Genomic DNA, 26,845 nt, shown 5'->3' with positions numbered 1-26,845 from the left:
AAACATTTATTATGAACGTTCAGAAAGTGGATAAGAGACTGCAGGACATTTTTATGGTTGCGCAGGAACAAAAGTGAAAAATGCATGTCTGCCTTTCGTACTGGAACCAACCAGCAGATGCCAGTAAAGTAAAACATTTGTAGATCTGAACCCATGATGTGCAGTACTAACATGCTGTGATAGACTGGCGACCTGTCCAGGTTCTGTCCCTCTTATCGCCCATTGTCTGCTGAAGATAGGCACAGACAAGCAAGTACAGAAAGTGGATGGATGGATAAGTAAGGAGATCCAACCCGCCCCCCAAAACTCTCTGACATCAAACAATAGACAAGTGAAATTACTACTAACTGCAGGTCTTTTTGAGTATTTTTCTATCAACTTTCTGAAAAAAAATTATCGACAGTTATTCCAGAACCGACCAGGCTCATTCCAGTTGGATCAAAAACATCTGTGAACATCAGTTTTTGCAGCTTGACTCTGATTTTCAATTGAATTCAATTATAGACGTAAAGTGGGTCGTTCTATCACTTCAGTATGCTTTCATAGAAACTGTTCTGTTGTAGCTCTGGCAGTATGTAGATTGTCCTGCTGAAAGGGGAACCCTCAGCACTTGTCTTAAGCAGCCCTCTAACCAGTAGTCTAACCATCACTTATGTATGTTTATTCTTCAAGCAATCGTCTGTATCGGCACACAGCTCTATGTGCAGTGGCCTGCAGGTCTTCACTGTGAGCAAATTCTCATACCGTTCCTTCAGACACTACAGTACCAGCCAAGATGGAGCAAAGCACAGTGAGCATACCAGATGATGTGTATCTGCATACTGAGGGAGGGTGTGGCTTAAGGAAATCAACACCTTACATCAAGGCAGACGGCTTTTATTCGTCTGGCAAAAGGAGCCAAAAAGACTCTGATATTGTAAAAAAAATTTCAGATTGATACAACGATATTCAAACAGTCAGAATATTGGTCACAAGACCATCAAACATCTTGTTGTAAATTGTCAACAGTGAAAAATGTTTAGACAAAAAAAATATATATATAGATTTGAGAAGGTTCAAACATGAACCTACCAGGAACCCACTCTCTCCTCTGTTGCTGCCATTACAGAACTGAAATCTACCTGGAGTAACTAGAAGTAGAAAATATCAACGCTTGATGCACTGGCAAAGTGCATCAAGCACTTTGGCTGATCCAGCTGATCCAGCAAAAATCCAGCAAAAATACCTGAAAAATGTGCCTTCAGACATGTCCTACCCCAGGTTATGTGTCTAGTTCAAAGGTTTAGTTAAATGATGTGAGGAGATTGACTCTCAATAGGCCAGAATGATTGGCCATGGATGGATAAATAACCAGGACATAAAGCCTCTTCCACTCAAACGCCAGGAAAGTGTTTATGTTACAAATGTTCATTTGTAAACAAATAAACATTTCTTAAAATGTAAATGGATTTAAAACATCTTTGCATAATAGCATCATAACTGTTGCAGGATCATTTAGTGTGCTCTCATAATAAAGCCAAAACAACAGGTTTACCTTTGTATCTTAATCAAAATTAACATACAAACTAATTGTATTTGTATGTTATTCAACAATTATAAAATTGTTGAATTTTGTAATTCAACAACTGTTTTTGGGAAGACGGGAATATCTTCATAAATACACACTTTACCTAGTTTCTGTACTTGGTACATTCTCTTTAATCTTTTCAATAAAATGGAGTATGTAAATACTCCATTTTATGGATTTTTAATATATTTTTTAGATATTTTTTTAAAATATATTTTTTGTTTTAGACTTATTTTTAGGAAGTCATAGTTGTAAAAGACAAATTATTTCTCAGTCCTATTTGAATTCAGTAACTCAAAGTATGATGTCTTTAATGATGATTAATTAAACTCTTACTCAGAATATCATCACATCTACAAGGACTCTTAACAAGCAGCAACCTCTAGAGCTGTGGCAGTCGACTGTTGAGCAGAAACCAGGTTTAGTGAAAAGTCCTCAGCTCAGCGAACTTTAGCAGACACCTTGTAGGGATGAGGCACTCGTGTCGTTCCAGTGATTCCTTCAGTGCTCAGTTCAACTCCGTCAGGAACGGAGAAAGTGAACTTCTGCAGTAAGCCAACAAAGAACAGGAACAGCTCCATCTTGGCGAGGCCTTCACCAAGACACACACGTTTTCCTGCAGAGCAAACACAGATACACACCATGTTTTAATATGAAGAGTGAGATTATTATTCAAAATGTCATATCTGGAAAACTCAGCACTAAATAGGTTTTTATTAAAGATTTTATGTATTTTCCAGGCTCATAGTGCCATTTTGAAGTACAATCAAGTAACTATGTTACCTTCAGTTGTTATAAAAATACTATATTTATAAAATATCACTTAAAAGATATTTGAAGTCATAATTTCATGCCTTAAAATTGGACCTCTATCTCTTTAAGAAAGTCCTGCTCTTTAGAAAACTTCGCCTACAGGAAGTCATCCCAACAGTTTCCTCTATTAACCCTTTAACAACGTTTTTTACCAGCATTTCAATGCGAGGTAGCTCCAATGATAAGCTTTGAATGTGATTACTCAGTACAGTCATATCTTCCTTTAGCCAGTTCTCTATGTTTGTGGAGAACATGTCTGATAGCTATCAAAAGATTCTCCACCCTTAAATTTGAAGCACATGTGCTGTACCTGCAGAGAATGGTAGGAATGCTTCTCTCTTCACAAACATCTCATTGGCATCCAGAAAATGTCCAGGGTTGAAGGTGTCTGGAGTTTCCCATTCAGTTTTGTCAAACAGGACAGATGTCAACATGGGCATCACAGATGTTCCCTGAAATATCCAAAGTATAACACAAACATTGATGCGAAAACACTTTTTAATACATTAGCCATTTACTGCTCAGTAAATTTACCTTTGGTATGAAGTAACCACCCAGAGTTGTATCCTTGGCAGCGACCCTGAATACATTCAGTGGAACAATGTTCCCCATCCTCTGGATCTCATGGATCACAGCATCAGTGTACGGCAGGTTCTGTCTGTCGGCCATGGAGGGCTGGCGACTCTGTCCGATCACTTTATCAATCTCTGCCTGGACTTTCTCTGTGAAAGGATTTAAATATGATGAATTGGGCTTTGACTGGAGAGAGAGATTTCCTTTCTCCATTTAAAACAAGGCATGTGTTTTACTTTGATTCATATCATTGAGAGACACAACTGAACTCGCTGCAGAGCTTTTTGACTTTGGAAAATAAAATTTTCAGCATCTTGCCATTACATTTGACAAGCAGATTTTACCTGGTGGTGCAGCTCTTTGACCAGTGTGCAATAGGTACAATTTGAGTTTTTTATGTCACTGAACTTGATTCATCATTGCAAATGAAAATGTTTAAGTCATATTTAGCTGCTCTTTTTATTTCTTTAGTTAAAAAAAACTGTTAATACATTTTCATTTTAGTTCCGGAAAAGTTTAGTAGCGTCATAAGCCTCCCTATAGTTACAAGTGGATCATTTATGCAACTTAACCTTTTTCACATGGTGTCAAATTACAAGCACTCATTTTACTGTGTCTTACAGGGATTGTATGTAGTAGAACAAGAAAACATAGAGCATAATTGTTAAGAGTAAAGACAAATTATGCATGGTTTCATCATTGTTTATAAATTAAAAACTAAACAAAAACTTAAAAACTATACAAACGGATGCTACTAAGTGTAGCATCCGTTTGTATTCATATCAAATTAGTCAAACTGCCTTTCGCTGCGAGTGCAGCTGGAAGTCAGATTAGTAAATATAGAAACTAAAAACTCTGCCCATTATTGTTTTATTAAAACTGGAAATCTGAAGGGAATTTTTTTGCCTTTTTTAGTGATGTAGGTTCAACACATTATGTCCCTAAAGTTTGTGGTCGCCATGTGACAAAATGTGAGACATTCAAGGTGTGTTGTTACTTTTGAAAGGCGCTGTAGAAAGTCACTCACCTTGAACTTCAGGGTATTTTGTTAGGTAAAGCAATGCCCAAAGCAATGTGGTGGCTGTCGTTTCTGTTCCTGCCACCAAGAGGTCGAAGGAGCAGAAAGCCAGGTTGCTCTCTGTGAAGCCCAGGTTAGAGTCTTTGTGCTGCACCAACATATAAACACGTTGGTTAATGATTCAATCACTCAACAGAAATCGTTTTGGTTAAAGTGAAACAGCTTCAGTGGTGGATGGTCTACCTACGTTCTCCATTTCAATGAGGAAAGTGTCGATGTAGTCTCTGGGGTTGCTGGGATCCAGATCCTTCTTGTGCTTTTGGATTTCCTCAAGAAGGAGCTCTCTTACTGCGTTATAACTGCTAAAGATTTTGTTGTGAGGACCTGGCAGATATTTCATCACTTGAGGAAATGCGTCATAAAGCTGTTTGTATTGACAGAAATGATAAAACAACCAACCCATCATGATAAAAATCTCACCCGTCAGAATCAGTGATACAGAGCAGCTTCATTGAGAGTTAACAGGCTTACCTGACCCCATATGCTTCCTTCAAGCCTAACACCTTCAGATATGCACTTCAGCATCGACTGAAACTTGTGGTCATTGTAGTCAAATCTTTTTCCCATAACAAGCTGGCAAACAATGTTGGAGACGGCATTGTTAAAGAGGCCTGCTGGGCTGAAGGGTTTACCTGAAGAGGAGTTTTGAAGAATATACATATTAAAAAAACAGCCTTGCATATTAATATCAGTAAAGTGACCTTTACATTGTATCTAACCCACCTTTCTCATTCTCCATTTCCTCCTGCAGGTGTCGGACCTCCTCACAGATGCTGAGCTCCAGGGTGTTTTTGCCCAGACCAAAGGTGCGTAAAGTAGATAAAGCAAAACGTCTCTGTTTCTTCCATATCTCTCCATTGCTTAAAAAAAGACCATCTAGATACAAGTCCACAAATATTTAAACAGAAGCCTTTCATGCCAGCAGTTAGAAGGTAATGTGCACAGAGAAATAGAAACTGATTTCACACCTGAAGGTTTAGGGTAAAACCGGTCACCGATTGCATTAAATGGCCGATCCACAAAGTTCTCAGCTTGTCCCACGATGGCCTTTTTCACCATCTTGTAGCCACTCACAATCACCACAGACTGCCTGCCAAGACGCAAGCTGAAGACGTTTCCGTAGATGTCAGCCAACTGTGGAAGTATTTCACAAAGTTAAAATGGAAACAAATAAGGCTACAGGTCAAAGTGCAGCAGGCAGAGTTACTGTATAAAACAGTTTACCATGTGAAAATATATGCTTGTGCCGTTACAGTTTAGCCAGATGTTGCCACCAGCTACTTATACATGTTTTCATTAAAATCACGTCGTGCAGTTTATGTCTTTAAATAAAAACCAACATTTGATTTTGCCATTTGAGACTTTGCTGTAGATCCTGAATGTAATTCTGAATGATGAAGGTAACCTGCAACATTGCTTTATTTAACGCTGCAATATGTAATAATGAAATAAAATTGGGTTCTAAAATGCAGTAAAATAATAGAACCGCAATGAGTAATAGTCGACGCAAAATGTAGTAAAATCCTTCAATATATTTTGAATAGTTTGACTAGGAGGTTAATGCCGAAGTTTCTGGCTATGAGTCTGAAAGGAAAAAAGATGACCAAAGGATCACCCATTTTTGACCAAAATTTCAAATTGAATACCGACAGTATTAGCAATGTAATATCAAAAGTATAATTAGGATGAACCCAAACATTTTGTGATTGTTTTGTACCTAATGCGCCACATTATTGTCATTTCAAAAAAATGCTCCACCTCCGCATTTTGTAATATCGGCACAAAATGTATTAATGATACATGTGCAGGAAGTATTTTATTACATTTTGTGTTGGTTATTACATAATGTGGTTTTAAAATATTTTGAAGCCAGATTTTGCTACATTCATACAGATGTTACCAAAAGAGGCGTCTACAACAAATTAAAATGGGTTCTTATTTCTTAGCTGAAATGATCATTTCTGAAAATATGCACGCCACTCACAGGAAATTTCTACAGGCATATTTATCTTATTTTCAAGCCTTCAAGTTAAAATATTTTTGTAAATTATGTCTTCATAATCCATACCTTGCTGAAATAAACGTGAGGATGTTTGGTGTCCAAACTTAAGATGTTCCCCACAAAGGGGAGAGCCTTCGGTCCTGGAGGAAAGTTTGCTGGTTTCCGGTTCCTAATGAAGTCAGCTATCAAAAGGAAGAAAAACATGAACAAAAGAATCCCCTTGAGGACCAAACTCAGAAAAACATTATAGAGCCACATGGTTGAAGATCCAAACAGGCGGCAGAAGAAGAAATGCCCTTTTGGTTTTCCACCCGCTGTTACAGTTTGTTGAGAATTGTCTGAAATATCTTGACTTAGGCAAGTCTGTGCTTGTCTGACTACTGAAACATACAAAGTTTCTGAGTTTCAGTGAAAATAGGAGTTACATAATACTCTGTAGACCACTCCCACCTGCCTCTCCATCAACATCCGTTGTACTGTACATGTGTGATGTAACCAGCTGTAATTTCTCTCTCGTGGGATTTCAGGGTGTGTCTGCAATTGTGCTAAAATCCTTTGTGAATTTTAATTCGTGCATGAATTTTGTGGAAATATATAAGTGTTAGAGTGGAAATCCTTGATAAAATTTAATGTACAAAGCACTTTATTAGGCAGCTGAACGATGGACATGGACATTTATCTCTCTCTTTTTTATTTGTTTTACCTTTTTCCACGCAGAAATTATACCATGTCCAATTTATTTAAATGTTCCAAAGTGCAAAACACATTGTTACTTCCTGAAATCTTGGACATATTTCTGTGTGAGTGACAAAGGAGAACCCTTACTCTCCAGCAGTTCATACATTATAATTCATAATAAGATAATGTTAACTCCACACAATAATAAATCTAATTTTGTTTAAGCACCAAAAGTATTACATGTTTCTATATTCAAATTCTTTTTTTTATGTGGACAATAGATTATCCAATGGACATTCTCTCAAAAGCATTCCCTTTATGTTAACAGTAATATATTGTGCTTTACACATGACTGGTACATGAACAATGTTCATGATGCAAATAATAATGAAAAATCTTTAAGTTACTTTAATGTAATCTTACAGATTACATGTTGTTAACGAAAGCAAAATGAACAAAACCAACAAAAGCAAGGCAGTTGCAAGCCTTTAAAATTCTGATGCTTTTGATGGATCAGATAGACTCAAGAAACTGAAACAGCAGGTGTGAAAGGGGGGGCCCAATTTCATTTTTTGTCATGGGGCCCAAGATTCCTACCTGTGCCCCTGGTGACAAACATTATGTGAGCTTTAAAATTAAGATCTGAGTCCATAGCCATACCAAAGATTCAAGCATACCAAACAGCTTTTAATAGGTTTTTCTGGAGAGGAGGGAATCAAGTTGGTTGTCTCTTCTGCGATGAGATTAAGATATTTATCCAGATTCAGAAAATCTTCCACTAAGTGACTGTAAGGAAATGTGGTTATGTGGCATCAGAAACGTATTGTTTCAGCAAACAACAAAAGTGGCCCAGGAATGGGTCCTTGACGACCTCCACGTGTGACCTTTCTTTGTCCACATTCAAGGTTGCCAAACGACACAATGTAGTCTCAGTGCACCAAGTAAAATTTGAACACATTTATAAGTGGAAATTAATGCCTATTATTATGGTCTCTCAATAAAAATGCAGTGATCAGGCACAACACAGAGATCCGGTAATGTTTGGACAGATGTTTTTGCTGCATCACTGTCGAGATGTATGCCTGATTTTACAATTGCTGCCTCTGAGCTGCTGTTGTTGAAGTCCTGATTGGAAAGTACAAATACATCGAAAAGCAGTAATTTGAAACACTTTTAAAACATTTTTGTGAGATCATCTATTACACATCTTCACCAGGGGTGCCAATGAGTTTGGAATGTGGTGTATGACCAAGGAGTTTACCAATCTTGAAAAACCTAACAATATTTACAATTAAAAATGACAGACATTTCATCTTTCTGCTTTATTAATTCAACGCAGTGGGAAACATATCAAATTACATATTTGTAAATCTTTACTTCACAATTTGATAAGTTGTCTTATTTTGCAATCAACTGGAGTATTTTAATGTCTTGTGAATTGTTTTTTGTCTGCCATCTAGGATTTCTTGCTCCTGAACTCCCAGTAGGAGTCAGCAGGTCACAGTATGTTGCATTGTTTGCTAATAACATATACTGTTACGTAAAACCATCACCCAGATTATAAAGTAGAGATGCATACAATCAGTCTTGCCGAACAAGAAGCACTGCTAAGACGTTTAAGAGCTTTTGCTACATTGTACTTATTCTTCTCTTGAGAACAAACAATAATGGCGGATCTGTCAGCGAGCCTTAGCAGACACTTTGAAGGGGTGAGGTACGCGCGTCGCTCCAGTGATTCCTTCAGTGCTCAGCTCAACTCCATCAGGAACAGAGAAAGAAAATTTCTGCAGTAAGGCGACCAAAAACAGGAACAGCTCCATCTTAGCGAGGCCTTCACCAAGACACACACGTTTTCCTGCAGAGCAAACACAGACACGCAAAGCATAACTATATATATTCTTGATTAAGTTATGTGGTTCCCAGTGGAAATGTGTTTATTTTAAAGCCAGTTTCTGACATCTTTTTTGCCAACTATTCAGATCGTATAGCACTTGCCAACTATGTAAGTGTTTTCTCTTTTAAAATTGAGGAACTGGACTTAGATTAATTAGCTTTACCCTGTGGCTGAGAATGGACTCTAGGATCTCTGTAAAGACAGGGTTACTACTTCCTGTGTCTTGCTTTCTGAGGATCTTTGAATCACTTCCAACCTAAACCCTTTTTGTAACACTGTACTTGCACTAAGCTTAGCGAAAAGTGAGGATATTTGAGTTTGGTTGATTATTTTTCATCTGTTGTTAAAGCAACATCTTGTTTAGAAAGCCTTTTTATTTCCCTTTAAATAGTGCCACATGTAGTAATTCTTACATTTTGTGGTGATGCCAGTAATTCTGCTTTAGAAGTTTGGAAACTCTTGACTCAGAAACATGTGTGCTGTACCTGCAGAGAACGGGAGGAATGCTTCTCTCTTCACAAACTTCCCATTGGCATCCAGGAAGTGTCCAGGGTTGAAGGTGTCTGGAGTTTCCCATTCAGTTTTGTCAAACAGTACGGATGTCAACATGGGCATCACAGATGTTCCCTAAAAACATCAAAATTCACTAAATAGAACAAAGCAAAACTAGAATTAACACTTTTATCTAAATGCTTATTACTTATTAGCTGCTCAGTAAATTTGCCTTTGGTATGAAGTAACCACCCAGAGTTGTATCCTTGGCAGCGACCCTGAATCCGTTCAGTGGAACAATGTTCCCCATCCTCTGGATCTCATGGATCACAGCATCAGTGTACGGCAGGTTCTGTCTGTCGGCCATGGAGGGCTGGCGACTCTGTCCGATCACTTTATCAATCTCTGCCTGGACTTTCTCTGTAACAACAAATTCAGTTTTTGCTTACATCTCTCTCAGCCATATATGATTCATCATATATGCAGCTATCTTTCTGTCAAATCTCCCCAGTCCTTGTCATGGTTCCACCTGTTCCTGCCTCACTAACAAACACTGATTCTGTTTTGCATCAGAGCTGGTCTCTGATATACTCTCCTTGAACTTTGCATCACTCCTACCTCAACTTACCTGTCTGTCTGTCCTTCATGTATTCAGTTAGTTTAAAATTAGCAACAGCATAAATAAAAAAACACAAAAAAAAGAAACAAAGTAACAGTATGTAAGAAATGGGTTTTTACTAGGGGTGCACCGATTTATCGGAGCCGATCTTCCTAATTTTGGGAGATCGGTGATCGGCTGATTTTTACACACGGAGCCGATCTTATCCACCGATCTTGTCTAGCTTGGCGAAAGTCTAAGAATCAACCACTATCCTCTTTTGCTCTCTGGTGAGAAAGGTTTGACTGACAGACCGGCCCTCCAAGATATAGCTGCACGTTTACAATTAACAATAGTGACTCCACTGTTGCCAATTAAACGACTTTCTTACTATATTGAATAACATTTCAGAGAAAAAAATTGGTATTGGCCAAAATCAGAATTGGCAGGTTAAACTTTTTAAAAGATTGGTGATCGACGATCAACCAGAAAACTACAATCGGTGCTCCTCTAGTTTTTACATTAGGTGAGCAAAATTAGTCCATGGTAACCACAGGTCAATGCTCTATCCAACCCAAACTTTTCTTTATTACAGTTGTTCAGAAATATTTATGAAACTGACATCCTTGCCATATGACCTGGAGCTTTATGCTCAAGATAATACTTTATTGTTGTGTGTCATACAACAAAAATGAATTAGGGCATTTTTACAATATAAAAAACAGGCTAAATTTAAGCAAAGCTGTAATCACTTTAGAGAGCCGAGCCTACCACCAACCTTGGACACCGGGGTTTTTAATGAGGAAAATCAAAGCCCACAGCAGCGTGGTCGCTGTTGTTTCTGTTCCTGCTAGGAAGAGGTCAAGAGAGCAGAAAGCCAGGTTGCTCTCTGTGAAGCCCAGGTTGGAGTCTTTTTGCTGCACAGAAATGTACAAAAGACAAGTTTCTTAATGATGGTAGAATGAAATGGGATGTGTTTGAGAGCGAAATAACTCTGATTGGTTACATACGTTCTCCATCTCAATGAGAAAAGAGTCAATGTAGTCTCTAGGGTTGTTGTGGTCCAAATGCTTCTTGTGCTCTTGTATTTCCTCATGAAGGAAATCTTGTATGCTGGTGTAAATCCTGAAGATTTTGTTGTGAGGGCCTGGCAAATATTTCATCACGCTGGGGAATGCCTGATAGAGCTGTTTGAAGACAAAATAAAAAGATGACAATAAAGACAAATATCACATATCCTCTTTTATAATACACCTCTCACATCGCGGTATGTGACACAGAGTGGTCCTCCATCGGGGTTATTGAACTTACTTCGCCCCAAATGCTCCCCTCCAGCCAAATCACCTCAGACATGTACTTCAGCATCGTCTGAAACTTGTGGTGAGTGTAGTCGTATCTTTTCCCCATGACAAGCTGGCAGATGATGTTGGACACAGCGTTGTTGAAGAGGCCGGCAGGGCTGAAAAGTTTACCTGATGAAGAGAAAGGCCCGGTTCAAAAAAGAGCCAAGGTGTGATGTATTTCACAGTGAATGTAACCCACCTTTCTCACTCTCTATTTCCTCCTGCAGGTGTCGGATCTCCTCACAGATGCTGAGCTCCAGCATGTTCTTCCCCAGACCAAAGTTACGTAAGGTAGCCAAAGCAAAACGTCGCTGTCTCTTCCATTTTTCACCGTTGCTCAAGAATAGACCAACTAGAAATAAGCATGCAGGCATGACAATGTTAAAGCCTCATATAACCCATGTTTGTCCAACGAAACCAAAATGTTTCCACACCTGAGGGCTCAGCGTAAAACCTGTCAGCGACTGCATTGTACGGCCGGTCCACAAAGTTCTCAGCTTGCGTCACAATGGCCTCTTTCACCATCTTGTGGCCGCTCACAATCACCAACGTATCCCAGCCGAGGCGGACTCTGAAGACGCTGCCATAGAGGTCAGCCAGCTGCAGAGAATGTAACAGGTTAATATGTACGGTGTCTTCTAAACACCCAAACAGTTATTGATTTCATTCTTTCCATTTTTTTAAAGATGTGGGCATAAAAGACATTTTATGGGTAACAGCAACAACAAAACGCCCTCCAATCATTGCACTTATCACCACTGTGTTTTAATATTTTTTGCCAGATGTGACAAGATGTACAGTTTACAAAGGGATTCCACTTTGTCTTGTCAGTATACAATATTTTTCTCCAAACTCTTGGGTGTTAATATAGTTTGCGGTAAATGTAAGTCCATTTTCCTCCACTGAAGTTTTTTCTAGATGCTGTTTTTGAATCTTTACTGAGGAAATTGTGGCCTGCAGTATTTTAGTTGTTGATCCGGGTCCTTATGTGATTCCATGGATAAATTAGAGATTCACTTTAGGAGAAAATTTAGTGGACTGTCATTATTGATGTATCTTTCCAAAAAAAAAAAGAAAACTAGTTAATTACAGTTAATTAACCAAGAGGTAAGTTCATTTATCCTCTGAGCTATGCTTATCTTAGAGGAAGATAAGATAAGCACAGATTTAATTTGTGATGATTCAATCACAGATGAAATCATCACTTTACCACATTTTTATGTATGCAGGTTACATTTTTCCTTAAATTTAATCATTTGAAAAGTTTTAATGTGGCAAATTGACGAACAACAATCCATCCATACATCCATTTTCTAACACCCTTGTCCCTTAGAGGGGTCGGGAGGTGTTGGTGCCTATCTCCAGCTAACGTTCTGGGCGAGAGGCGGGGTCACCCTGGACAGGTCGCCAGTCTGTCGCAGGGCAACACAGAGACAAACAGGACAAACAACCAAACACACACACACACACACCTAGGGAGAATTTAGAAAGACCAATTAACCTAACAGTCATGTTTTTGGACTGTGGGAGGAAGCCGGAGTATTGACACATGCACAGGGAGAACATGCAAACTCCATGCAGAAAGACCCTGGGCCGGGAATCCAACCCAGGACCTTCTTGCTGCAGGGCAACAGTGCTACCAACTGCATCACTGTGCAGCCCTTGACAAACAACAAAATATGTGAAAATCTTTTTAACGCAATGTATTTTTACTGTGAATTTTAAAAAAAGAAAAAATGAGAAGAAATTGCAACACCTATTTGCTTGGTGATGTATCTACCCATTCTTTCCTTAGTTAAAATTTAACTTCTGTCATTTTTTTTTGCCAGCCTTGTCTTCCCAGCCTCCCTAAAGCGTAATTCAACTACTGATATTCTTTAATATATTATTTGATATTCATCGTCCACCCTAGAAATGGGGGTGGTTCTCATCAGAGCAGCCCTTTTGAAAATGTTGTAACAAGAACATTTAGAAACTTTAATATTTCACAGCAGAATTTATCATCAGTAGGAATGTTTGAATCCCACAAAGAAGAGAGAAAGAAATCAGGACACCTGAAAACAACTTTTTAATTCACTTTTCACAATGAATTTAGCCAAACAAAGATACAACTTTAGACAAAGCAATACCTTGGTGAAATAAACGTGTGGATGCTTGCTGTCCAAAGTCAAGATATTTCCCACGAAGGGAAGAGCTCTTGGTCCTGGAGGAAAGTTTGATGGTTTCCTGTTCTTCAGGTAATCAGCTATCAGAAGAAATGATAAAACAAACAAAAAAAGCCCCTTCAGGTCAAAGCTCAGCAAAAAATGATAAAACCACATGGTTAAAGCGCGCAAAAACGGGCAGCAGCAGAAAAAAATACGCTTATCTTAACAGTCGTCTTGTTTTTGTAATGTCTGTTTACAGTCAAAGTCTGCAGCGTCGGCCGCCTGGCAGGCAACTCAAACTCACAGCACGCCTTAGACTGTGCAAAGGGGAAAGTGGTGTAAATGTTGCACAGCGTACCCGCATGCCCAGCCCTTTGCCAAGCCTAACCTTTGTAATCCATGGAAGATAAAACCTACTTTTATCTATCCCTGTTTAGAGTTCAGACATTGTGATAATGGATATTTAATATGATGGACGCCAACATAAAACAGCATTATTAGCTTCGCTACAGTCCTCTGTGTCAAATGAAGTTCCTCCGTTCTCGACTTGCTTGTCTGTATTTAATAAGAGTGAAAGTTTTGGAAGGCTTCCTGTCGGCATCTCCCCTAATTCGTCTGCCAGTTTGTGCACTTTTCAATCCTCCACCTTCGCTACTGATTGTGAAAAAACTAAATCAGAGATTAGCTGTTGACAAGAAAGCAGAGCCAGGCCCAACGACACAAAGTGCACCAGTGGCAAAAGGCACCCAGGAGATTTACTGTGCAGGAGTTTCAACAAGCTGGAACTTGAGAAAACTGGAGGAATGTCAGGCATGTGCCTTCAAAAATCCTTCACTGTGTTTTATTTGACAGATCGACACTAAATACTCCAAAATTGTGAAGAGAATAGAAAAATACATACATGGCAATTAAACCAGCTGCAAATAAAAACATTTGTACTATGTGATTTTAGTTTTGGGTGTCAGATTGATTGGGTCTAATTTCATATTAGACAACAAATGGCATCACAAAGAAAGAGGAAGGTCACAGTAAAAGATTTGAGCAAGTTAAAATTAGGGTAAGACTATACACAAGCTATGTGAATTATGCACTATATACTATATACATCTTAAGCTTTGAATGTCACATATCAACCCAAACTGGAGAGAGTGTGAGAAATTAAAGCTTGACAGAATTGAATGCAAAATGCTCGGAGCTAAATATAGAAGATCCCTGGAGGAAAAACTGTCAGAAAGCTCCAGAGGACCAGGAAGGAGTTTCATCTTTCAGCAGGACCTAAACATAACACCAAAGCTACAAAGTTGAGTTTTAGATCAAATCATATTCATAAGCTAGAATGGCCAAGTCAAAGTCCAGACATAAATTCAAGTCAGAATCCTTTCACAACAAGCTCTGCATCCAATCTGACTGAGCTTGAACTATTTTACAAACAAAAATCTGATGAGAATCAGATCTTTAGGTGTGCAATAGCATTAAAGACCTAATCTGAAAGGCTTGGAGCTGTAATTAAAGCCGAAGGTGATCGGCTCAAAGGGACTGGAATTGGAGACGACTACATTATTATTTTAATTAAGCTGAAGCTAAACGTTTGGCAGTCTCACGGTCAAACTGGAAAGACATGAGTTGTGCTTTACAGGGCTTTTATGTGGAGCTTAACTAAACACAGGCACATGATGACTGTGCAGAAAAATCTCCCAGCCTCTAACACAAATATTATTCAGCAAAATCACTAAATTTATCAGATATTGTCATAAGAGAAACTGACTTTTTCTTTCCAGCTAAGTTCCCTTTTTCTTCTCTTTGTTCTTTGAGCTGAACTGTTGTCACTTATTGGTAATGCAAAAATTGTCTGACAAATGAATCACCATTTAAAGACTATGAATGTTCATATTCTAAGCACTTTATTACATTAAAAGAATGAAAAGTTTATCTATCGGCATCTTGCAACATTCTCCCTTCTCTCTTTGGTTTGATGTTAAGCTGTTATACAATTGTCTTGAAATGAGAGGAACATGAAACATCATCTGCAAATTACAATCTAAATACTTCCCAAAATGCTCTCTCAATAGTTTTTTTCAGTTTTGTTTTTTAACATTCTCCAAATTACTGTTAAAGCGAACACTAGATTGTGCTTACGTGACCCCAGAACACAAAACACTTATCATGATTAATTGCTTTGCAGACCGCTGAACATTACTCTCATGCAGCAGCAAATCTGAGTCATTTAAAGATACAGAACCAACTTCACAGAGCTGCTTGTGTAGCATGACTAAGATATGGTTTTCATTTACAAGAAGAATATATTTTTCACAAACGTACAGGGATGTAGGACAGATTAATGAAGCACCAGGGCGATGCATCATAAACCTTTCTGGCTCGACACAGATGAAGAAACCCCATGTTACTAAGGTTTTTATATCAAAAAACAAGTAGAGTTTTGATCCACGTATTTTTGTGTTTCTTCTATTAACACTTCAAACTACCAAATGTTATCATATTTAGTCAAATTCAGTAAAGCTTTATTTCAGTAAATTATGAGGATTTCCTGTGTACAGCCAGTAAAAAACCTGACATTTATGATTGAAGACATCATCAGACCAATACAAACATTTTTAATCATTGTTGTCCCAATGAGAAGTACGTGAAACACATGTTAGCGCGGCACAGCCAGGAATCTGTACTCCTCAGGGGAATGAGTGAAGCCCATCACGCCCTCCAGGCTGGGCATTTCTCCTGGAACCGGGGCGAAGGTGAAACGTTGCAGCAAAACTGAGAAGAAGACGAAGAGCTCCATTTTGGCCAGGGGTTCCCCCAAACACATACGTTTACCTGCGTTGAGAAATGGGACATGCTTGATTAGCATATGTCGTAGCATATTTTACATGTGCATTTATTTTTGATGACGAGCTTAAAAGTGACGTCAGTGCATCTTTTGGTTTTCTTAGGAAGGTGGCGATTGGATCTGGGGCAGAGCCACGTAGAACTATGTTCATAAGGTAAGTCAATAAAATCTGTGGGATTCTAAAATCAATTGGTGACAATGTTTCCCTCCATTTTATACATTTAAAAACAACAGGAACATGCTAAAAAATATATTTCAGTTGTGAAAGAGCCTTTTAAGTACCAACGTGACTGTTTGACCCGTCAATATTTAGTTTTGTTTCATTTGTGATGAGAATTTTCACATGGAAACATTTATTTGAAACATCAAAATTCACTCTTCTGTATCTGATTCGACCTCCAGTCCACTTTAAATAACAAATATCAACTGAACATATAGATTGTTAAACTGAACTGACTGTACTTTACCGCTTCTGTCATGATTTTCATCACAGATTTTAAAATGTTGCTCATCTAAGTTAGTTCATATGCCAAAAAAGAAAACAATTAAATAGCCTTTTTATCACTCAAATGAACAGCTAACTTCAGTGTTGTACTCTTCTACGGTTTGTGGAGCAGACAGACAACCTCACATTTCCAAGTTAAACATTTAATACTTAAATGTCCTCAATTAGGTTGGTAAAAAGAGGGAACTCTGGAGTGAATATTGCGCAGAAACAGAGGAGAGCGAGCTTCAAACATAAAACTTGCAACCAACCTGCTGAAAACGGCAAGAAAGCATCTCTCTTGACAAACTTGCCCTCTGAATCCAAGAAATGCTCGGGATTGAAGACATCTGGAGTCGCCCACTCATTCTTATCAAACAGCACAGATGCCAGCATTGTCGTCATATATGTTCCCTGAACAGCGAGACATGTTTCAGACTTCAGCAGCTAACCAACGATTTCATCACATAAAATTTTGTTTTAACTGAGGTCCGTATTCTCCTACCTTAGGAATGAAGTATCCTCCCAGTGTTGTGTCTTTACTCGCCATTTTAGGAAATCCCATGGGAACGATATTTCCCATCCTCTGAACCTCGTGGACGACGGCGTCGGTGTAGGGCAAGTTCGGCCTGTCGGCCATGGTGGGCTGACGAGACTGCCCGATCACTCTGTCTATCTCTGCTTGGACCTTCTCTGAGAAAGGACGGAAGAGCGTTAAAATCTAACACCATTTTTGGTCTTAGTTGGGATATTTCAGTTTCGTAATGAGCCGCTGACCCTGTATCTCTGGGTAGTGCAACATGAACACAAGGGCCCAGCGCATTGTGGTGGCAGTGGTTTCTGTTCCAGCCTCAATGAGGTCAAGAGTGCTAACCAGCAGCGTTTCAGTGTTGAAGCCAGCCTGGGGATCCTCTTTTTTCTAACAAGACATTAAAAAATATCAGAATTTAATCTCATTACAACAAGAGCTCTGCTAACATTGCTCACTTTAAACGTAGTTGTGCATAATTCACATAGCTTGTGTGCAGTTTCTCTTGCCAGTGATCAATGTCCTGCAGTGGACTTTTTCATGGTTGACCAGCTTCTAAGGGTTTGGCTTTGCTGACGAATTCGACTAACTCAAGATGCCAAAAATGAAGCATGGCTTAAAGCTAGCAGGGAATATTTACACCACAGCTTCTTGTTAATGTTGTAGCAACATAGAGATGCCAGCAGACATGCAGCGTGTACAGTCACAGATAAGAGACAGCTGTCTTTTTGTTTTTGACTGTCTCCATGGCTATTTTTTAGTTACTTTTTCGTTTTGATTTCTTGATGAACGTGTGGAGACTAACACCACCCATTTGGTCAGTACCAAACATGGTAACATTGGAGATGTAGCACCGCCTGGGGGACGGTGGTGATTGCTGACCAAGGATTGTAGAGAGATTTCTTTCATTTATTTCTTTGCTGCTTATGCTTTAGTTGAATTTAGATGCTCCCAGCGCCTAAAAGCAGTTTCTTCCCAGAAAACGTATTCATAAAAGATGCAAAATAGAATTGTGTTACATTATATATTGTGAATAATTTATGAAAAGACAACCATTACTTTTTACCAGATACTTTTAGTACTTATGTTGGTTTATCAGTGATTGGATGGACTATTGGATCTAATAAATTATGTTAATGAATATTACACCATAATAAAATGTTATTAGGTTCATCTGTTCAACTGTTTATCTCTACTAGTCAAATGACCAATCACATGGCAGCAAAGCTTTTCAGTGTTTTGTCAAAACTCTATCATGTTGTATGAATTTTTCACCTTCTCCATCTCTGACAAGTAGACGTCGATATAATCCCGAGGATCGTCTGGATTCCACTCCTCCTTGTGCTTCTCTATCTCTTTTTCCAAAAAGACCAGGATCTTCCTGTAGTTGGCATGCACAGTCTGGTGAGGCCCCGGCAGGTGCTTCATCAGTCCAGGGAAGACGTCAAACAGCTGTTGATGGGACAGACTCTCAGATCAGCTGCAGACCAGCCAGCCAGAGTTTCCTTTCAGTGGATAGAAAAGAATACCTGAGTCCGAAGGGAACCAGCAAGAATAACGGCTTCATTGTCCAGCTCCAGGACTTCCTGATAGCTTGGGTCCGAGTACTCAAATCGATGTCCGAAGACCACAGATGAGATTATGTTACTCACGGCGTTTGTCAAGATGTAGTGGGGGTTAAATGGCCTTCCTGGAATTATTGAGAAATAACATTTAAATGAGCGCAAATCATAATTCTTTCACTGGTTTTGGTTAAAGTCTGCTTACCTTGCTCATCATTGAAGGCTTCGCAAAGAAAGTTGGACTCCACTTCTATGTACTTTTCTAAAGTTTTCTGTCCCTCTCCAAAGTAGCGAAGGTGAGAGTTGGCGAACTTCCTCTGTTTCTTCCACAAGTACCCATTACTCAGAGCTATACCTGTGATAACGTCACATCAGAGTATTTTTAAAATACGTTTTCAGCACAAATATTCGTGCTGGCATTTTCAAATAAATGAACAATAAACTGCAGCAGGGTCTGTGTAAAATAGGTTGTGTTGCCCTAGTTTAAACTGGTGACCTATTCAGCATCTCCCAGTGTCTTTCTCCCAAGGTCTGTTAGGCATAGGGACAAGCTAGTATGAAAATTGACCAAAGACAATGTTTTTTAAGCAGAGAATAATAAATTAACACACTTGTTTAGCTACTCACCAAGGCCCTTGAAGGTAACGTGAAAAAGGGGAACAATGGGCCGATCAACGAAGCTGTCCAGCTGGTTGATAAGAGCCTCTTTGACCATCTTGAGTCCAGAGACAAACACCAGCCTCTCACTGCCTTTTCTCACGCTGAACACAGGACCGTACTCCTTTGAAACCTACATGTAAAAAACAAATTCACATCGAGAATTAAAGATGATGATGATTCAGGAAAATATAGGCAGTTCTTTACCCAGTTAAGATGTAAAAACTTTCAAAGCTAGTGTAGATGATTTTAAAAGGCCACAACCAATTAACGTTAAAGTTTAGTTTAAATTTGAAACTCAGTTTTGGGAAACTTTTGGAATCACAACATGGCTTTCGTGGTTATTCCTTCCTATAAGTGAACACTATATTTCATAAATACATTCTTCCCTGTGATTAAAAGCATAAAACCAACTGTACAGTTCCACACACTCTTGTTTGGAGACATGCACTGACATGCCCCTATATAAACAAGCATTCTCGTTCACCTTATCCATTGTTTTGTAGTCCAACGGCGTGAAGATGTTTCCTACAAAAGGTGCAGCCCAGGGTCCGGGTGGAAAGTTAGAAGGCCTCCCGTTTTTCACAACATCAAATATCAGCAGGAATACAAACCCTAAGAGAAGCCAGCCGGTAAAGTCCATGCAATCAAAAAGAGCTTGGAAAATCATGGTGAAGAAAATAGTAAGAATGGCCCAGCTAAGATGAAAATTGAGCTTGTTCTTGCAACTAGTTCTGTGCAGAGTGGGCTAAGACAGGAAGGCAGATGTCGAGGGAAAAAGAAAAAAAAAACTGGCTCCAGTGGAGTTATGTAACACTGGTGGCCTCTCTGGACCCATTAACAGGAATAAACACGGCCAAAGTTGAAAATGTTCCAGACAACTGCAGACTGGAAGAATGTAAACTCCCCCGGTTGTCAGTGGGAGGTCCTAATAACTCAACCAATTTGTGAAGGAAAAATGTATTAACAATGTTTAAATAAATTTGAATGTACACTTTATGATGTTTTTATTAAAGGTTTGCACTCAGTTGCAGCTCAACAGGACATATGCTCTTCTGACCCTCTGCAAATAAGTTAAGAACAGGGTGTTCAGCGGTTAGAAATGTTAGACATGGTTTAGGTGATAAGCCTATTTTGTAGAAGTTCAGTTACTAGTATCTGTTCAGCCATCAGCAGAGAGGCCTTTTTGGATAAACGCCTAGAGTTGATCTGTGAATGTGTATGCAACCCTGTTCAACTGAAACTTACAGATAAGTAACTTATAGATTTTTGACTGACACTTGAGCCAGGGGGTGTGGCTACGTAACGTGTGATGTATCCTATGTAGATGAGGGGACGTTCAGCCCCAAGTCAGAGCTCATCCGATTCTCACTGAGATGTGAGCTTTGTATGGTTTCTCCATTTGCAAATGTTAATTAAAGTTGTGTTGTTCTCTCCTAAAGCTGAAGTTTGGTCTAGAATTTTGTGCAACTTAACCAATTAGTTTTGGATAACATGTTTTATTATGGCAACTTTTTATTTTTTAGAGAGTTTTTCAAGTCAATCATGTAAAAGCTTAAGCTTTTCGCACAATCATTGGCAAATACAAAAAAATAAAAAGACATGACGATAGAGAAAAGGGTTAATTCCAGCGCCGTCATAAAGAAAAGAAGTCCAGGGTGCAAATTAGTGCTGCTGCTTTGCATAAAGAAAGTCCGTGGTTTGAATCCTATCCTGGTGTCAGGACGATCCATACCATGGTACTGCAACAAACATGATTAAAATATACAAAAATATTTTTCTTAAATAAATGTTTTTCACATGGCTGAATATAATCTGAACAAATACACATCAGCCCATCACCTTTCTGCACCAATTTCCAGAAAAGTCAACTTGGCTGTAAAATGACAAGAGTCTAATCCATTGGATCAGGTTGCTGGTCTGTTGTCTATTCCTAAATAACAACAACAACAACAAAAACAACAACCCAACACAATCAAACAGTCTCACATAGGCTCCTTAATGTGGTACAACATGTAAAGGATCTTAAAAACAGGCAACAAGACTCTATTAAACTGTGTCACTGTTTTTAAATTGTTTATATTGTTTTACACTTGTGCATATATTAATTAGTTTTATTTTGTAACCAGGTTGCTGTGTATTGCAGACTTCTGCCCAGGTCTCTCTTGAAAATGAGATCCATATCTCAATGGGTTTACCTGGTTAAATAAAGGAAATAAATAAAACAGAAAGCCATGGAGAATATCTAAACCCCACACAGAAAAACCAACAAAGCCTCGGTTCAGACAAGAAAACGTCTTGATTTTAGATGATTTTCCTTGTGTGACCCAATGAAAAGAGACACATTATCGGAATATTGTTTAAAAAAATTGTTTTTCAGATGCCCTGAAATGCCCCATTACGGCAAAAACTGCACATCCAGAAGAAATCTTAGTTTACCAAAAATTAAATAACAAAAATATGAACAGCAGAAATGTATTCTCTTTGTGTGCTTTCTGTAAAAGATTTGCTGAAATCCTAGTAGTAGGACTTCAGCCTGTAGTGATCTCTTGGACTTAAGCTGACCCAAAATGCACCTGTCACTTATAAAAGTGCAGAAATGCTTTTATTTTGAAAGCTATACACACTCTGTAGTATACTCTCATAACCCGCCTGACTGACCTTTAGTTGTAGTAGAACAGTCAAGCGATGGAGGCAGTACATCATGTTCTGGGTTTAGACTGGCTCGACACCAGGGCTATTTTAATTTTTCTTTTTGTTTTTCTGCTGCTGAGCGACGTTTTGAAGAACTGGAAACCAAAAAACTTTCCTCCTGGACCGCTGGCTCTTCCATTTATTGGAGATCTTCACCGCATCAGACCTGCAAGACTTCACCTGCAGTTCTCAGAGGTGGATCACAGACATTACAAACATTTATGTTTTTCTACTTAAATTTTAATGGAATAAAGAAACTCATAATGTGGAACTACAAAAGTTTGGCTTATTACTATATGGCAATATAGTAATACTTTATGGACTAAAAATTGGCATTTAAATATAATTTAAAAAAATATATAAACACTGAAGAAAATTCAGAGAAAATGCTAATGAAACATGGACCATCATCTGCAGATTGACTTGATAATATTGATATAATATTATAAAAATGTTAAATGCTTTTGAGAAAAAAATTAAAACTCAGCATAGATAAGAGAAAAATATTGGTTGCAGCTGTCTTTTGACACAAACTGATTCGAAACCTTTATGGTTGCTCAATAATTTCTGTGTCACTCCTTTTATAGCTTATTGATAAATGATACATGATAAGTCATGCGATGTTTATGTCATAAAAAATAACATCTAAGACATATTTCTTTTAAAAAAAAAGGCAGGAGCTGTTTTTGTAGAAATGTATTTACTTGAAAATCCTTTCTGTAGGTAGTTGTACTCTGACATTTGAACTTAAGGGGCAGGTCCATTCTCTGTAGATTTGTTTACTCTGCGCTATTCAGCTGCCATCATGTTTGTAGGAAGAAGTAATTATTCAAGCCTGAAAAACACTGCAGCAAAATCCTCATTAGTTCTCTTTCTTCAGCTTGCAGAGAAGTATGGAAACATTTTCAGCCTTCACATCTTTGGGGGCAGAGCTGTGATCATTAATGGCTACAAACATGTGAAAGAGGCGCTGGTCCAAAAGGGAGAAGACTTCATGGATCGCCCCTCCATTCCACTGTTTTCTGAGTTTTTTGAGAATAAAGGTATATTTATATATTTACACTTGCATCGTGGATATAGTTCTTGAATATCTGACAACCCAAACTTAAATAATGACGCTTTTTTTTCCTTTTTCCATTAGGTCTTGTGATGTCTAATGGTAATCCGTGGAAAGTACAGAGGAGGTTCGCTCTTCATACGTTGAGAAACTTTGGTCTGGGAAAGAAGACAATGGAGCGATACATCCAGCAGGAGTGCCAGTATCTCACTGAGGCTATCTCAGAACAGCAAGGTATCCACAAAGATTTATTTTCACACTTAAATTGTGTCGATGCCATTTCTATGTTAGACCAGGTATCTTGGTAAGCCTGTGCAAACTGTGTGTACAGTTTCCTGTACTTGGAAGATATGAATGCCACCTGGTGTGGCCCTCTGCTGCTGCAGGCCCTCTGCTGCTGCAGGCCCTTTGCTGCTGCAGGCCCTCTGCTGCTGCAGGCCCTCTGCTGCTGCAGGCCCTCTGCTGTTGCAGGCCCTCTGCTGCTGCAGGCCCTCTGCTACATCTTGTTATGGATGCTGAGAGACACTGAGAGATGATTGTGCTCGAAATCAGACAGCGGTTTCTGAAATACCCCGGCCCATTTCCCCAACAACAGCAATCGTGCCACTTCCAAGTCACTTGACACCCTTTTCTTGACCATTACGATGCTTGAGTTAAATTTCATCAAGTCATCTTTACCGCAATTACAAGCCTAAATGGACTGAACTGTAGTGATTTGAAGTGTTTGTGAAACTCTTTGCTACTTTAGCTTTTCATCACTATCTGAATTTTTTTCACCTTCTGTTGATCTTGTGAACTTAAACTGATGAACCTTTCTTGCTCCCCTGATGCTTGAGATTTTTACACTATTCATAAAACTCTGTAAAAGTATTATTGATTTCTATTAGGTCTACTGTCAGATCTCCTGAAGAAGCTGTTGCACCTGACTGCTTTCTTAATTTACCAAGCTTTTTCTACCTTTTCAGATATTCGTTGTTTTAACAAAAGACCTTCATTCTTTTCATTCTCCACAGGTAAGGCGTTTAATGGCCAGGCACTGATCAACAACGCCGTGTCCAACATCATCTGCTGCTTGGTCTTTGGGAGTCGATTTGAGTACAACGACAAGCATTACCAGACTATCCTTAAGTACTTCAACGATATAATCCTCTTACAGGGAGGTTTGTCAGTTCAGGTAGGCCTTCTCTCTAAAAACACATGGCGTTTTATAGCAAAATTGTCCGCATGCAATTCTTGAGTATTTTATACTGCAGCCGTAGACAGTGAAGGTTCTTTGGATGTATCCAATCAACTTAAGAAACACTTTAGGATCTATTATGTTTTATTTATACACTTGAGGTTACTTTGAAATTATTTAAAAACTATTTCCACTACGTTCATCTTTCTCTTCAGATTTTCAACTCAATGCCCGGGTTGATGAGGTGGATCCCTGGACCACATAAAAAAATATTCACGCTCTTACAGAAGCTGCTTGACTTTGTAGACATTCGGATCAAGGAACACAGAGAAAACCTCGACCCAGCATCTCCAAGAGACTACATCGACGCCTTCCTCATAGAGATGGGAGAGGTGAGTCTTCTGTTCGCTCTCAAATATCCTCCGCACATGGCAAACAGATTCTTGCAGCTGCCTCTGGTGTCTTTGGTAGAAAGAGGACAAAGATTCTGGTTTTGATCTCTTCAACTTGAGTGCTTGCACTCTGGACCTGTTCGGTGCTGGAACTGAAACTACAACCACCACGTTACACTGGGGGCTGCTGTACATGATCTACTACCCTAAGATTCAAGGTTAAATATTATCTATAATTACCTTTAAATTTGTATGGTTTGTACTTTCTCACTCACAAGGAAAAGCATTTCTCTATCTCTGTGCAAAAACTCATATTTTATCCTGTTTTCTGTGTCTTCAGAGCGCGTCCAGGCTGAGATAGACGCCGTGATCGGTCCATCCAGGCAACCCGCGGTGACCGACAGAGAGAACATGCCCTACACTGACGCCGTCATCCACGAGATACAGAGGATGGGGAACATCATCCCACTGAATCTAGCACGACTTGCAAACAAAGACACCACTTTGGATAAATACTTCATCCCAAAGGTACAGTTTAAAAAAGTTACAGATAAAAAGTTACTGACATCTATTCGCCTGGAAAGGGTTAAAAAGCCATTTTTAAGATTTGTGGATCTCAATGAACCACAAGGAGAATCATATCTACGCATAGGAGGTAACTTAAAGCAGAGGTGAGCCCACCCAGGAGAGGCTGCTTCACAGAGCGAGGTAGTAACTAGTTACTTTTACTCAATTACATTTACTTGAGTAACTTTTCTGAATAAAAAGTACTTTCTGAAGTATTTTTTAACTATGCTGTGCTTTTTCCTTTTACTTGAATATTTTTTTTTTTATGAAGTATCACAAATTTTACTTGAGTAACATTTCTGTATTCTCTACCCACTGTGAGTAACTTCACTAAATGAAGAAAAAACATGTTTTAACTAAAAACCAAACCAAAAAAAGTTAAATACGTTTTTTAATTAAAAGAAACTGAATATATTTACTTTTGCCTAATTTTATTTTTTGGTACTAATATGAATTATTGTTATTTTCATCCTTAAAATACAAGAATTTCCACTTTTTGATTCATCTGATGATATCATATTAAAATGATTTAAAATCCATCCATCCATCCATCCATCCATCCATCCATCCATCAACCAGAAAACAAATTTGATCAACAAAGATTAAATAAATTAAATGTATTTATTTGTTTCTTCTTTTCATCAAGACTTATTTTATTCAGTTTAGGGAAAGTTTAAAATTAATGTTAGCGTTTTATTTTATTGAGCAGCTATATCTAATTATCTTTGGCACATCATTGGAAATGAACATTTCATCTTATAAAATTAAAAACCTTAAAATAATCACTGATGAATGTAGAGTAGGGATCAGACTTGTCTCTGTTTGCCTGCAGGTTATGAACTAATAAATAATGTTATTGATCCTTTTACTGATATTTCTAATTCTCAGGGAACCATGATTTTGCCTACACTTCACTCTGTCCTCCATGATGAGTCGGTGTGGGAGACGCCACACACCTTCAACCCTCAGCACTTCCTGGACCAGGACGGTAAATTTAGGAAGAGAGACGCCTTCATGCCTTTTTCTACAGGTGAGTTGTTTGTTTTGGTCCTTCAAAGTTGAACTCTCTTCTACTTCCTGTAAAGTCTTCAAAACACACAAACTGACAGACCAACAAATAATTACTGGTTCTTGTAATCAGTTTAATTTCATAGATGAACAATTGAGAAACTTTGTGGTCAATTTTTGTTCTGTTTTTTTTGCTCTGTGCGCGGTCCGGCAGGGTTGCACTGACCCTGTGTGCGCTTTTATGAGTTTAAAAAAAAAAAATTTTTATGTATTGTTTTGGAAATTGATGGTTTGATCAGACAACATCCCTGCTACCACACTGTCCGACTGTGACATTTTCTGCATAGCCTTATTATATGAAGTTGGTTCTCATTCACCAATTCAAAACGGTGTTCATTGAATTGGTAGACAACTATTCATCCCAAAACATTTGGGTACAAAACAATAATAACTTTATCAGTAACAGTAAAGGATCAAAATGACAAACACGCACCAATGTCTCGCTCTCTGCTGAAGCAGTCTAAAGGAACAATTGGCATCTCGGTTTCCTTTTAAAGCTTCTCACAGTTTTTGTCCTTCCTCCGACTTTTTTTAAGCTCCTCACTGATGCTGAAGAAAGTTAACTTTAAGGCTTCCTCCCTCAGTAACAACTTACGTGTTGTGAGTTCACTGAGCAGAAAAAGCCACTATT

General features: G+C 38.6%; 4 protein-coding genes and 1 long non-coding RNA gene across 11 annotated transcripts in view; 1 reads left to right on the top strand and 4 right to left on the bottom strand.

Annotated features, from left to right (window-relative positions):
- Positions 1-1,846: 1,846 nt before the first annotated feature.
- LOC114150924 (cytochrome P450 2J6-like) lies at positions 1,847-6,430 on the bottom strand. Its single transcript, XM_028027729.1, has 9 exons — positions 6,100-6,430; positions 5,000-5,165; positions 4,755-4,907; positions 4,503-4,663; positions 4,219-4,395; positions 3,981-4,119; positions 2,915-3,102; positions 2,691-2,832; positions 1,847-2,183 (listed from the first exon to the last, which is right to left on the bottom strand). Exons 1-9 carry the CDS (start codon positions 6,289-6,291, stop codon positions 2,008-2,010), a joined length of 1,494 nt encoding a protein of 497 aa, XP_027883530.1. The 5' UTR covers positions 6,292-6,430; the 3' UTR covers positions 1,847-2,007.
- Positions 6,431-8,014: 1,584 nt separating this feature from the next.
- Positions 8,015-13,878, bottom strand: LOC114150925 (cytochrome P450 2J6-like). The gene is made up of 9 exons (XM_028027730.1): positions 13,168-13,878; positions 11,473-11,638; positions 11,238-11,390; positions 11,007-11,167; positions 10,706-10,882; positions 10,474-10,612; positions 9,330-9,517; positions 9,091-9,232; positions 8,015-8,566 (listed from the first exon to the last, which is right to left on the bottom strand). Exons 1-9 carry the CDS (start codon positions 13,357-13,359, stop codon positions 8,391-8,393), a joined length of 1,494 nt encoding a protein of 497 aa, XP_027883531.1. The 5' UTR covers positions 13,360-13,878; the 3' UTR covers positions 8,015-8,390.
- Positions 13,879-15,069: 1,191 nt separating this feature from the next.
- On the bottom strand, positions 15,070-20,065 carry cyp2ad2 (cytochrome P450, family 2, subfamily AD, polypeptide 2). Its single transcript, XM_028027731.1, has 9 exons — positions 19,747-20,065; positions 19,230-19,392; positions 18,808-18,957; positions 18,570-18,730; positions 18,316-18,492; positions 17,289-17,430; positions 17,017-17,204; positions 16,784-16,925; positions 15,070-16,014 (listed from the first exon to the last, which is right to left on the bottom strand). Exons 1-9 carry the CDS (start codon positions 19,927-19,929, stop codon positions 15,839-15,841), a joined length of 1,482 nt encoding a protein of 493 aa, XP_027883532.1. The 5' UTR covers positions 19,930-20,065; the 3' UTR covers positions 15,070-15,838.
- A 1,849-nt stretch (positions 20,066-21,914) lies between these two features.
- The window catches only part of LOC114150922 (cytochrome P450 2J2-like), a 24,159-nt gene continuing 19,228 nt past the window's right edge, over positions 21,915-26,845 (top strand). For 2 of the 7 annotated variants that reach the window (XM_028027721.1, XM_028027722.1), the window contains exons 1-8: positions 21,916-22,148; positions 22,834-22,996; positions 23,095-23,244; positions 24,024-24,184; positions 24,403-24,579; positions 24,659-24,797; positions 24,920-25,107; positions 26,035-26,176. In XM_028027721.1, the coding sequence (XP_027883522.1) occupies positions 21,948-22,148; positions 22,834-22,996; positions 23,095-23,244; positions 24,024-24,184; positions 24,403-24,579; positions 24,659-24,797; positions 24,920-25,107; positions 26,035-26,176 (1,321 nt within the window). In that variant the 5' untranslated portion in view covers positions 21,916-21,947. Of the gene's footprint in view, positions 22,149-22,833; positions 22,997-23,094; positions 23,245-24,023; positions 24,185-24,402; positions 24,580-24,658; positions 24,798-24,919; positions 25,108-26,034; positions 26,177-26,845 lie in introns of all 7 variants that reach the window. The other 5 variants (XM_028027724.1, XM_028027725.1, XM_028027720.1 and 2 more) reach the window with 4 other exon arrangements.
- Positions 24,432-26,845, bottom strand: part of LOC114150928 (uncharacterized) — a 15,025-nt gene continuing 12,611 nt past the window's right edge. The window contains exon 2 of the long non-coding RNA XR_003596860.1: positions 24,432-24,522. This is a non-coding gene — a long non-coding RNA (uncharacterized LOC114150928). The remainder of the gene's footprint in view (positions 24,523-26,845) is intronic.

The sequence above is a fragment of the Xiphophorus couchianus genome, chromosome 9 (assembly GCF_001444195.1).
Source record: "Xiphophorus couchianus chromosome 9, X_couchianus-1.0, whole genome shotgun sequence".
Lineage (NCBI taxonomy): Eukaryota > Metazoa > Chordata > Actinopteri > Cyprinodontiformes > Poeciliidae > Xiphophorus > Xiphophorus couchianus.
The sequence above is the reverse complement of the archived record's forward strand: the minus strand, read 5'-3'. Positions and strand labels throughout refer to the sequence as shown.